Raw genomic sequence first — 13,443 nt, 5'->3', positions numbered from 1 at the left:
CCCTCTCCCCCTTACCCTCTCTCCCCTCTCCCTCTTCCCCCTCTCTCCCTCTTCCCCCCTCTCTCCCTCTTCCCCCCTCTCTCCCTCTTCCCCCCTCTCTCCCTCTTCCCCCCTCTCTCCCTCTTCCCCCCTCTCTCCCTCTTCCCCCCTCTCTCCCTCTTCCCCCCTCTCTCCCTCTTCCCCCCTCTCTCCCTCTTCCCCCCTCTCTCCCTCTTCCCCCCTCTCTCCCTCTTCCCCCCCTCTCTCCCTCTTCCCCCCTCTCTCCCTCTTCCCCCCTCTCTCCCTCTTCCCCCCTCTCTCCCTCTTCCCCCCTCTCTCCCTCTTCCCCCCTCTCTCCCTCTTCCCCCCTCTCTCCCTCTTCCCCCCTCTCTCCCTCTTCCCCCCTCTCTCCCTCTTCCCCCCTCTCTCCGTCTTCCCCCCTCTCTCCGTCTTCCCCCTCTCTCCGTCTTCCCCCTCTCTCCGTCTTCCCCCCTCTCTCCGTCTTCCCCCCTCTCTCCCTCTTCCCCCCTCTCTCCCTCTTCCCCCCTCTCTCCGTCTTTCCCCCCTCTCTCCCTCTTCCCCCCTCTCTCCCTCTTCCCCCCTCTCTCCCTCTTCCCCCCTCTCTTCCTCTTCCCCCCTCTCTCCCTCTTCCCCCCTCTCTCCGTCTTCCCCCCTCTCTCCGTCTTCCCCCCTCTCTCCGTCTTCCCCCCTCTCTCCGTCTTCCCCCCTCTCTCCGTCTTCCCCCCTCTCTCCGTCTTCCCCCCTCTCTCCGTCTTCCCCCCCTCTCTCCGTCTTCCCCCCTCTCTCCGTCTTCCCCCCTCTCTCCGTCTTCCCCCCTCTCTCCGTCTTCCCCCCTCTCTCCGTCTTCCCCCCTCTCTCCGTCTTCCCCCCTCTCTCCGTCTTCCCCCCTCTCTCCGTCTTCCCCCCTCTCTCCGTCTTCCCCCCTCTCTCCGTCTTCCCCCCTCTCTCCGTCTTCCCCCCTCTCTCCGTCTTCCCCCCTCTCTCCGTCTTCCCCCCTCTCTCCGTCTTCCCCCCTCTCTCCGTCTTCCCCCCTCTCTCCGTCTTCCCCCCTCTCTCCGTCTTCCCCCCTCTCTCCGTCTTCCCCCCTCTCTCCGTCTTCCCCCCCTCTCTCCGTCTTCCCCCCTCTCTCCGTCTTCCCCCCCTCTCTCCGTCTTCCCCCCCTCTCTCCGTCTTCCCCCCTCTCTCCGTCTTCCCCCCTCTCTCCGTCTTCCCCCCTCTCTCCGTCTTCCCCCCTCTCTCCGTCTTACCCCCCTCTCTCCGTCTTCCCCCCTCTCTCCCTCTTCCCCCCCTCTCTCCCTCTTCCCCCCCTCTCTCCCTCTTCCCCCCCTCTCTCCCTCTTCCCCCCCTCTCTCCGTCTTCCCCCCCTCTCTCCCTCTTCCCCCCCTCTCTCCCTCTTCCCCCCCTCTCTCCCTCTTCCCCCCTCTCTCCCTCTTCCCCCCTCTCTCCCTCTTCCCCCCCTCTCTCCCTCTTCCCCCCCTCTCTCCCTCTTCCCCCCTCTCTCCCTCTTCCCCCCTCTCTCCCTCTTCCCCCCTCTCTCCCTCTTCCCCCCCTCTCTCCCTCTTCCCCCCCTCTCTCCCTCTTCCCCCCCTCTCTCCCTCTTCCCCCCTCTCCCCCCTCTCCCCCCTCTCTCTCCCTCTCCCCCCCTCTCTCTCCCTCTCCCCCCTCTCTCTCCCTCTCCCCCCCCCTCTCTCCCTCTTCCCCCCCTCTCTCCCTCTTCCCCCCCTCTCTCCCTCTTCCCCCCCTCTCTCCCTCTTCCTCCCTCTCTCTCCCTCTTCCCCCCTCTCTCTCCCTCTTCCCCCCTCTCTCTCCCTCTTCCCCCCCTCTCTCCCTCTTCCCCCCTCTCTCTCCCTCTTCCCCCCCTCTCTCTCCCCCTTCCCCCCTCTCTCTCCCTCTTCCCCCCTCTCTCTCCCTCTTCCCCCCTCTCTCTCCCTCTTCCCCCTCTCTCTCCCTCTCTCCCCCTCTTCCCCTCCCTCTCCCTCACCTCTCGCTCCCTCTCGCTCCCTCTCGCTCCCTCTCTTGCCCTCCCCCTCCCTCCTCCTCTCTTGCCCTCCCCCTCTTTTGCCCCCCTCTCCCATCCCTCCCCCTCCCTCCCTCCCCCTCCCTCCCCCTCCCTCCCCCTCCCTCCCCCTCCCTCCCCCTCCCTCTCCCTTGCCCCTCCCTTGACCTCTCGCCCTCCCCCCTCCCCCTCCCTTTCCACCTCCCTTGACCTCTCTCCCTCCCCCTCCCACCTCATACCCGTCCCTTGCCCCCTACTCCCTCCCACCCCCTTCCTCTCCCACTTCCCTCCCCTCCCTCCCCCTCACCTCCCCGTCCCCTCCCCTCCCTCCCCCTTTCTTGCCTTCCCTCTCCATCCCCTTTAATAGTTTGTTTTGTAAATGGCAAAAGGAACAGATTTGTTTAGAATAACATTTTAGACAAAAGAAAGTTGCTCTCATCACTGGTCAGCTTATATCTGAATTATTGCAGGGAATTATATACATTTTCTTTTCATTTCATCTGCCTGTAGAACATATCACATTCACTGAGGCTATACTCACTAAAACACTAAATTTTCCTGTTCTCCATGAAAAGTCCTTGCTGAATAGAAGAAATGGGAAAAAGTGCGATATGAGCACAATATACAGCAAAGGGCTCTGTTTTATGTGTATTTATATATTTGTTCTACAGTACTATAAAGAAGATTAAATGCAACTCTCACTTTTATCACTTGACATCTTGACAGCCATGGATCAATGCTGTCAAGTATATATATGGTATTTCTTGATTTCTGAAAAGTGTTATTATCAAAAGTATGATCATGTGTATGGGGTATCTAGAGAAATTTGTGACTGGATTGAGAATTTTTTGATAGGGAGGATGCATCAAATTACCTTGGATGGAGAGTCATCAACAGATGTAGAAGTAACTTCTGATGTGCCCTATGGAAGTGTGTTCAGACTCTTGCTGTTCATGTTGCATGTTAATGACCTTGCAGACAATATTAACAGTAACCCCAGAATTTGTCGAGATGGTGCAGTTATTTATAATGAAGTGTTGTCTAAAAAGGCTGCACAAATATTCAGTCAGATCTTGATAGGATTTCAAAGTGGTGCAGAAATCACCAGCTTGCTTCAAACACACAAAAATTTAAAATTTTGTACTTCACAAAATGGGAGAAACCTAGTACCTTATGGCTATAGTATCGGTGAGTCACAGCTGGAATTGGTCAACTCATACAGCTATCTGCATGTAACACTTTCTACTTTGTAACAGTAGGAAGTGGAAGTATCACATAGGTTCGGTCGTAGGTAAAGCAGGTGGCATAATTCAGTTTATTGGTAGAATACAAAGGAAATGCAATTAGTCTACAAACCTGTGCGATACATTCTAGGATATCATTAAAGTGTATTGGACCTGTACCAAATATGATTAACAAGGGATGAATGTATACAGCAAAAGATAGCAGAAATGGCCACATGTTTGTTTAACCCCTGGGAAAGTGTCACAGAAGTGCTGAAGAAACTGAACTGGAGAAAACTTCACAATGCACACGAAGTTTCCAAGCAAGCTTACTTAGAAAGTTTTCTATAGCTGGCTTTTTATGGTGGCTCATGGAATATACAACAACCCCCTACATATCACTCCCATATAAATCGCGAGGAAAAGATTAGATTAATTACATCACTCACAGAGACATCTAGACAGCTCCATACTTGAGTGGAATGGGAAGAGGCCCTAATAATTGGTACAGTGGTAAGTGTTGTCTGCCATACACTTTCCACTGGTTTGCAGAGTACGATTGTAGAAGTATGTAAGATCGTTCACTCTGAACTGAAGCACAGTTTCAAAGATTTATATTTTGGAAGCTGAACAAATTAACTGGATTTTTTCCCCCCTGTATCATACTCTGTGTAATAGTTGATTTGAACTAGTTCATTCATTTTCAGGAGGGGAAAAAATTGACATTAACTGTAGAGTAGACATTGAAAAATGAAATCTCTTTTACCAGTTTTTAGTTATAGAAATAGAAAGAATCTAATTTTGACCCTTCATAATTTTGCACCTTATCGGTTATGTTCAACTTCCTTTCTTTATTGTCTAGCTCTGGTTGACGTAATGAACAATTCTTCAGCTGACCGCCCTATTGATATATTTGCAATAGGATTTGAAGAAATTGTTGATCTTAATGCCAGTAACATAGTCGCTGCAAGGTAAGTGTTTCTTTTATTTATTTTATTATTATTATTTTTAAATAACTGAGCTATCAGAAGTAACTGCTTAGATTTGTAGATCAACTTCCAAAAGTGCTTTATTTATATTTAACTCTACCTCCATGCAACTGATTTATTGATAATTACCAATACCAGCAGGTCTATGATCTTGGATAATGGCATTACCACATTAGCCATATTACTAATTTGTAACTGACTAAGTGAATGAAGAATTACTACAGTATAGTTTGTTTTATACCATATCAGAAATAAAGACAGTGAGAGCAGTGTCAAAGTGTTGGTACAGGAGCTGTTGTTGTACTGATTTGTGTACAGTAATTGTCTTACAGCCCCAAAGAAACTCTGTATCAAAACTTTCACGAATGCATTACGTGCAGCTGATTAATCTGTGAATTAAAGTAGCTGTGTAACAGCCTGAGTCACTTCATTGATGTTGTCTTCAGAATAAGTGCCTTCATTGGACATAATAAGAAATTAACTAACTTATTTTGCATATTGTCATCATTGTTTGATGACATAATCTTTTGGGATATGTGTTCTGCTCTCAATAAAAATGCATGACACAAGACAAACTAACATAATGAGTAAAGTTCATGCTCTTTCAGCTCATAAGCTCATATCTGCATGATAAGGAACCTTTAGTATCCCTCTGCCGTAATATACAGACTGTCAATACTGTTGATTAGGCTCAGCGGGACTGCTTGTGGTAATGTTTCCCATTAGTGGACAAGCACCTTTTATAGGTCACCAATGCTCCATGGTGATATTGAGGCAGCAGTCTGTTATCCTAGAGTACTCCATGCATGTTCAGTTTTATTTCAGTATTGGATATTGTGCTAGTCACCCAAGGTGCGTGAAGTCTTCATATTTTTGGTTCTCATCTACAAAATCAAACCCATGTGGGCAGGCATTATCATTCATTAGATGGAGCCCATCTCCACATGTGCCATGATAAGAACACACATACTATTGCAGGACATAATTCCTTATTCCATAACTGTCACAGTACTCCCAGGAAATATACTACTGACATACTGCTGCCGCAGATGAGAACACTGGCACTAACATAGATATGCCTAGATGCTGTTCCTGAGTGCACAATTATAGTCCACTTTATGAATCACAAATAACTTCCATTCTTCACACTTTCACAGAGAGTAAACGAAATAGTGAACTGCATAATTACTATCAAACTAGTTATCATTTAAGTGTCTCAAAACCAGAGATTTCTAATTGATTTCTTAACCAATACCGATCGCAGTAGAGAACATGTCTGTCCTCCTCAACTGCTGATCGACCTCTTACATTTTCAGACCAGAGATTGCTAATTAAAACTTGACGGATAATGACCACACAGATAACATGTGTTGTCCAGGACTGCCAATCGAGCTCTGACGTGACAGCCAAACCATATCGCCCGCCATTCAAGTTACACACAACCTGAAGTTCTCCAAAGTGTTCCATCAGGCATTTCGTTTAGCAGTTGTTTATTATTCTACTGTTAATTAACACTTCTGAAGTAATGGAATGATGGCCTGGTATTTAGAGATGCTTTTATATGAAATGCAAGTAAATTTGCTGTTTAGTTTTTTACTGCAGAACACACAATAAAGGTGGTGGTGTCGCCATCTACTTGAGAAAACCACCACAGAAAAAGTGTTGACAGAGGTTTCGAAATTGCAATTGTTAAAATCACATTTTGCACTGTTCTTTCTATGCCATAGGTGTATATAGATCACCCTGTGGCAACATTGATGCTTTTCTGAAATCACTTGATAGAGTTTTAAGTACATTAATGTCAGGCTGTAGAAGTGTAAATCTTGTCATACTGGGAGATCTGAACATCAGCACGTTACATCATGGTCAGGAAAGCAAATGTTTTGCAGATTGTATCTTGTCTTATCAGGCTAAACATCTTCTTGGATTAGCACCCACAGGGATAGCTAGCACACACAGTAGTTCAGTTTGTCATGTTGTTATAAATTATGACCACATCATCTCAACACACGTAATAAATGGTCACCCCTCAGATCATTTAGGCCAAACACTAGTGCTAAAATATAATATCAAATTCAGTCTGAGTGTAAGAGCACAGGCAAATATTATCTGAAAACAACATTACTACACTAAGACATAGTTTATGGCAGGAATCATGGGAATCCTTAATGATCACTATTGGGGCCAACAATAAATGGAACATGTTCACTGAAATTACGACTGGGCACTTAAGTAGAGCCATGCCATTAAAAACAGTGAATATCCAGAAAAATCAGCCTTCAAAATCAAAACCTGTGCCATTAGATTTTAAAACAAAAGATCTGAAAGAAAAAATGGAAAACGAGTATTGTTTACACGGACTGACTAACTCAGAGTTACATAAAGAACTCTACAAGCAGTGCAAATGTAAGTACCGCAAAGAAATCAGGAGATTAAAATAGGAAAGATTCAGCCAACAGTTATGAGGTTCAGATAAAATTTCAAAGACTTGCTGGTTAATTATAAATTAGATCAAAAACAATGAAACACAAACTAAAATCAGTAATGTACAATTAATTGTGAATAATAAAGATATCTCTGATCTTCTTCTAGTCAGCAATATTTTTAATAATTACTTCATAGATACTGTCGAAAATGATCTCTCTACGAAACAGGATATTCAGCACTCATTTGAGTCCTGTAACATACAGAAATGCAGTGCACTACCCCCAGTAAGCATATATGACATTCTGCAGATTATTGATAACTTCAGAAACAAAAAATCAGCAGGATTAGATTAAATTTCTCAAAATCTATTGAAAAAATACAAACATAAACTAATGAAACCATTAGTTCATCTAATAAATTGTGTTCTTGAAGATGGTGTGTTCCCTGACAAGTTGACACTTTCTGTAGTGAAACCAATGCACAAAAAGGGGGAAATGAAGCATGTACAGGACTACAGACCAATTGCCCTGATCTCAACTTTCAGCAAGCTGATACAGAAAATAATATTTTAAAAAATCTTGGAACATTACAACAATGCTGACATATTAAGCGATTTCCAGCATAGTTTCAGAAGAGGTCGAAACACCAAGTCAGCAGCAGTACAATTTCTCCATAATGTACTTGAAAAAGTAAATGAAAAATCCCAGGCAGCAGGAGTATTCCTGGACCTCTTAAGGGCTTTTGATTAGGGTACATCATTACATGCACATATCACGAATTGTGAAGAGTGGTGTCACTGGAAAACTCATGCAATTGCTAGAAACATATTTAAAGGGTAGACAACAATGCACAGAGATTACTTACGCTAATGGAGAAATACTGGAGAGCAAAAGGTCAAGTATAAGAACTATTCATTTTGGTGTTCCTCAGGGATGCATTTTAGGTCCAGTCCTAGTCATATGCCGTGTAAATAATTTTCCAAGTCCTCTTGACAATAAACAATTGATCACCATGTATGCAGACGATACATCTGGTGTCTGCTATGCAGACAATGAGCCCAGCCTAGTTGAAAAGATACATAACTTTATTGAAAAGGCAGGAGCTCACTATGAAAGAGAGAACCTAAAAGTAAACAGAGAAAAAACTAATATTATTCCTTTTAAACCAAATGGTCCAAACAGAAAAAATACTGTGATTGATGAAATTTTACCAAAAACCTGTATAGATTGTAAAATCTTGGGTTTATGCATAAATGATTGACTTTCATGGGAGGAACAAGCTGATTATGTCCGAGGGGGGGGGGGGCAGTCTGTAAGTATTAAGAAGATTATCACCATATCTTAATTCTGAAACACTAAGGACTGTCTGTGTATTATGGATTAGTGTATCCTTCCTTGTCTTATGGAATAATACTGTGGGGTGGGACATGCCAAATTAATATGAAAAGAGTTTTCATACTGCAGAAGCAAACCTTGAGGATCATAGCAAAAGTAAAACCAGCAACTTCTTGCAAACCTCTATTTATTAGACACACTATTCCCACAGTTTATGCCATGTATCTTCTAGAAACTATAATGCTAGTGAAAGAAGACACTAAGGTCACAAAAAGAAACATGGATATTCACAACTATGAAATAAGGCACAGAAAAGATTTTCATATGGTTAACAGAGAATTAACTTTAACAGCGAAAAGTCCCTATGTCAAAGGAGATGGTTTTAATAACTTGTTACCAAATGAAGTTAAGATATTGACAGGGGATACTTTTTAAAAGTGAGTCAAGCAGTGGCTTATCGAAAAAATGCCCTTATAACTTGAATTTATCATTAATTACAGTGTAATAAGAAATAATGTAAACTAAAAAGATTGTAATTATAAAATCCTTATACTTTGTTGAAAATGTACATGCAGGTAAAATTATGTGTTAAGAGCAATGAATTGAATCGAACTGAAGTTTATCATTTTGACATGCTGCTACCTAACACAGCAGCCAATTGGAGAGAATGACCACGATTTAGGTGGTCTTTCTCACAGTACATATACCACATAAACCATCTGTCATCGGTGCCTCACACCACATTACATCATCTTCCTACTGCTGCTGTCTCAACTGCTCTAAGAAGAGCTTCTTGTAACTGAATGTAATGTACTGAGGCTGGTGAACCACAACTGTCTGTATGGTGACAACTCCTCATAGCATCTAAGTTCTTAGCTAATACATGATCACCAGTATTGTGCCCATGGAACAAACTTTCACAGAGTCTCCATGAGTGACAAAGCCATCAGTAATTAGTGTGAAAGCAGAGCTCATAGCACTTGGTTTGAATGAAGTACCACCCCATCCCCATGGCATTGTAGAATATGAGACATACATTTTCTACAAAGTTTTTCATCTGCTCTGACTACCCAAGTGCACCACAATCTGTGTGTGTGTGTGTGTGTGTGTGTGTGTGTGTGTGTGTGTGTGTGTGTGTGTGTGTGTGTGTGTGTGCCTGGGTGCAAGGGTATGTACTAATTTAAGGAAATGAAATGGCAGATGCAGTAGCCAAGGAGACCTGCACCTACAGTGGCACCATTAAAGTCCCTCTACACCCAGTGGTGTAACTGTTGAAGCAAAGGACCATGCATCTTCGGCCGGCAGATCATGGTACAGCTCCTTCGAGTCACTGAGGCTGAATGAAGTTTTCTTTACATATCTGGTAATCCCCTCCAGCGAGAGGATCCAACACTGTGCAGTGGATGTAATGTACCACTGACAGTATATAGCATTTTAGTTGAATGTATGAGGTGTGATCAAAAAACATGATGAATTATTGTATTAGAAACAAAGTAATATTCTTACATGGCATTTGATTTAATCTCCTTCAAAGGATATTATAATATTGAATACATGACAGGAAGGGTTTCCGGAAGGCTTATTTTGGAAGGCATTCTGCTCCTCTGTGATGGCCCGGTCAGTCTCAGGATTGGCGACAAAACAGATTCCTTTAAGCACAATTTTAATTTTTGGGAAGACCCAGAAATTGTATGGTGCTAAAGTTGCTGAGTAAAGTGGATGTGGTCAGACAGGAACACTTTCTCCAGCCATATCTTGCAAATCAAAATCAAGGTGTGGCACAGGGCATTGTCATGATGAAGGAAGAAATGATTGGCCCATTTTTCTGGCCTCTTTATTTGTACATCATTTTGCAAACATCACAGTATACCCTTCTAAAATTTGGTCTTTACAGCTGTGTCCCTATGAATTAACTCTTCGCACTGTACCCTCAGTATCGGGAAAACGGAGCATGGCTTTCATATTTTGGCTGATTTGCCTTTCTAGGATGAGGAGGTTCAGTGCGTTTGCATTGGGAACATTGAATTTTCATCTCAGGGTGTATCCATAGACACAAGTTTCATCTCCAGTTACAATTTTTCGACAATTAATTGTGCAGTATATTCTTGTAACAGATAAAGTTCTCTCTTGTGAAGAGTTTCTGTTTACTTTCTTACATGTCTTGTGGAATAATTTTGTGGTGTAACTCACCACTTAGAAAGAAAATATTGATTGCACAAAAGCAAACAGTAAGAATAATATGTAGTGTTCACCCACAATCATCATGTAGTTATCTCTTCAAGTAGTTAAGCATTTTAACTGCACCATCTCAATGCATATATTCACTAAAGAAATTCATCATAAATAATCTATAACAGTTTGAAAAGGGCAGTGATGTTCATGCCTCTAACACTAGAGGAAAAATCGACCTATATTGCCTATTATTAAAGCTGTCAGTGGCCAATAAAGGAATTCAGTATGCAGCAACAAAAATGTTTTGTTGTTTCCCAGTAACAGGAAATGTCTGACAAGTAGCAGAGGAAGTTGTAAAGCTAACCTAAAATCATTCGTTCTGGACAACTCATATTCATGGACGAATTTCTGTTTAAAAACTGGTAGCCCAAGAGGGAAAAAAAGCAACCTTCTTTTTATGTGTAGTTGTATGAGTAGGACTAAAAAGTGAAGTGTTCATTAATGTTAACACTAATCATTGGTCATAACATGTTAACTGACTCGTTCAACATCATTTTGATAAAAGAATCATTCAAATAATCTATGGAACATGTAACTAACTACATAATTATATGAAGCATTCTGTTGTATGCTTCAACCTAGTTGAATAGTACATCACAGTTCATTTTTATGTGATTGTATAACAACTATTTATATAAATAACATGCTGTCATTGGTTTCTGCTTTACATTCATGCAATGGCTTCATACTTTCTTCCAGTTATAAATTCAGTACGTTATCCATAAACGTACTCCAATTTTTATTTTTGTTAGTAAAATTTATGATTTACATTATGGAATAAATGTGAAAAACAATTTTTTTTCAGTTCAGAAAATGCAAAAGCATGGGCTGAAGAACTACAAAAAGTCTTGTCCAGAGACTCGCAATATGTTTTAGTAACATACATGCAGTTAGTTGGGGTTTGCCTGTATTTATTTATTCGACCTGAACATGCTCCTCATATAAGAGACGTTGCTGTGGACTCTGTGAAGACAGGATTGGGTGGTGCTACAGGTTGGTTGTCAATAAATTATCATTACTTTTCTGATACTTACAGGATACCTAAGCTGTTTGACACATTTCTAGCCATGTTTGCAACCTCTGTTAAATTTCTATTTAGTAAAACCATGATTTTCTCCATCTTTGTGCGTTAATTAAAATTCACAGAGTAATTTTAAATGCATATACAAATCAAGTGTCATACTACTGACTTCAGGCATTGTTATATTGTGGGTTTACTGTACTTCTCATGTATTAATGTATTCTGAGCAATAGTGTGTGATATTTTACCTGCAGATTATGTGAAAAATAATAAATATAAATCAAAACGATGGCCTGGAATGACTCTTTCACCTTGCAGCAAAGTATTTGCTGTAATGAATTTTTCTGAGAGATTAAAAATGTGCACTGTACTAAAAGCTTAATGTTGACTCTTGCTTTTGTGGTTAATGCTTTATCATTTAAGCTATCTGCAGCTCAAAGTTTTATCCTACTTTCCAAATTCCTGGTGAGAGGATTGCCCGTGAAAAGCAAAAGTTCTTTCAGATAGGTTCAAATAAGGAACTGTTTCTGTTAGTATAATTGTAAAACTAAAAAGTAACAAAAATCTCTCTGAAAAAAAAATTAAAAGAAAAGCATAGAAGTGATTTATTTGATGAATGGATTTTCCCAAACACTATTCATATATCTCCATTAACTGAAAATTGTGTGTCTTCTCATGTGTATTAAATACATACTATTTGTTAGGAACTGACATTTTTCCATTTCTATATTACGTTTTTTATACTGATTGCAACTTTTATTCTTTTCCTCACAGGGAATAAAGGAGCTTGTGCAATTCGTTGTGTATTCTACAGCACATCACTGTGTTTTGTTTGTGCACACTTTGCTGCAGGACAGTCACAGGTCACTGACAGGAATGCTGATTATGCAGAAATCACCAGAAAAATTAATTTTCCAATGGTACATACATATAGATTTCTAATATAACTACACAATAAATATATAAAATTTCTCTGGTGGGTTCATTTGTTCTTTTTGAATGAATTGTTATTTATGTGATTTCTCTTTGTTAATTTGTTTCATCTTGCTATTGTCAGACGTGAATTTGAAAATTTTCAACATCTGAATACAGTCGCCCTGAAGCAGGTGCTGTAACTGAATAATTATAAAATATGTATAACTGTGTATTGTTGTTGTTGCCAACAGGCCATTGTAATCACATTTAAAAAGAAATATTTGAATAAAACAGACACTGTAGTTCATCCAGTTATCTAGACAAATGGTCATTCACTTTCCAGTGTAGTTACTTACATTTAAATGTTTTGAACCAATTCTCTTTGCTCATCAGTGGAAACTTTCAAGCCCCTTTTAATTTTATGTAGTCAGTAACCTTCGTACATAGTATAATAATGGCGTGTGACAAGAGCCTCCCGGCGGGTAGACCACTCACCTGGTGCAAGTCTTCCGATTTGACGCCAACTCGGCAACTTGCGCGTCGATGGGGATGAAATGATTATGATTAGGACAACACAACACCCAGTCCCTGAGTGGAGAAAATCTTCGACCCAGCCGGAAATCGAACTCAGGCCCTTAGGATTGACAGTCTGTTGCGCTGACCACTCAGCTACTGGGGGCACACTCTTACGTAGTAGCTGCCATACAGTAGAAGAAATGAATAAGTAAATTATTAACTAATTGCTGTTTTCTCCTTGGTGAGTGAAAGCTTCTCTTGACTACTGAATTTAAAAAAAAAAAATCTTTCAAAAGTGTGGGTAACATGGTTTATCATGGAAACCCAATAGCTTACCAATTTTCTAATATTTCACAATTATTAAAGGTAAGATGAACACTACAGAGAAAAATGGTTTTTTTTCACTGAGGAACAGTCATAAACGACACTTCAATCAGCAAAGTAACTTCAATCAGTAAACCAAAAGATCTTGGATAGAAAGCAACTCTACAGGCTGTTCTGAACAAGCACTTGATCTCAGACTTTTCCAGATCATTAATTTCTTATGCGGAGGGAGTGAGGAAAAGGTGTATTCTTATTAATGAACTCTGTAGAATATCATTTAGGACCTAGAGCCAAGAAAAACATAACAGAGTAATGCAAAACACACACTTCATGATCTGGTGTAAAGTCACTAAATAAAATATTACGAGAACTTTATAATTTGCTTTTTCCACATGTTGGGTGGAATCTCTTGTGTCTTCCTACTTAGTATTTTAATAAGTTACAAACATTTTCCACTGTCAGATTT

At 41.4% G+C, this 13,443-nt stretch overlaps 1 protein-coding gene across 1 annotated transcript in view; it reads left to right on the top strand.

The window, feature by feature from the left end:
- LOC126297796 (synaptojanin-1) overlaps positions 1–13,443 on the top strand; it is a 131,564-nt gene that overhangs the window by 93,208 nt on the left and 24,913 nt on the right. Inside the window, exons 12-14 of the mRNA XM_049989003.1 lie at positions 4,082–4,190; positions 11,007–11,194; positions 11,997–12,142. Of these exons, the coding sequence (XP_049844960.1) occupies positions 4,082–4,190; positions 11,007–11,194; positions 11,997–12,142 (443 nt within the window). The remainder of the gene's footprint in view (positions 1–4,081; positions 4,191–11,006; positions 11,195–11,996; positions 12,143–13,443) is intronic.

This window comes from Schistocerca gregaria, chromosome X (assembly GCF_023897955.1).
Source record: "Schistocerca gregaria isolate iqSchGreg1 chromosome X, iqSchGreg1.2, whole genome shotgun sequence".
NCBI classification, from domain to species: domain Eukaryota; kingdom Metazoa; phylum Arthropoda; class Insecta; order Orthoptera; family Acrididae; genus Schistocerca; species Schistocerca gregaria.
This window is presented reverse-complemented; position numbering and strand designations above follow the sequence as displayed.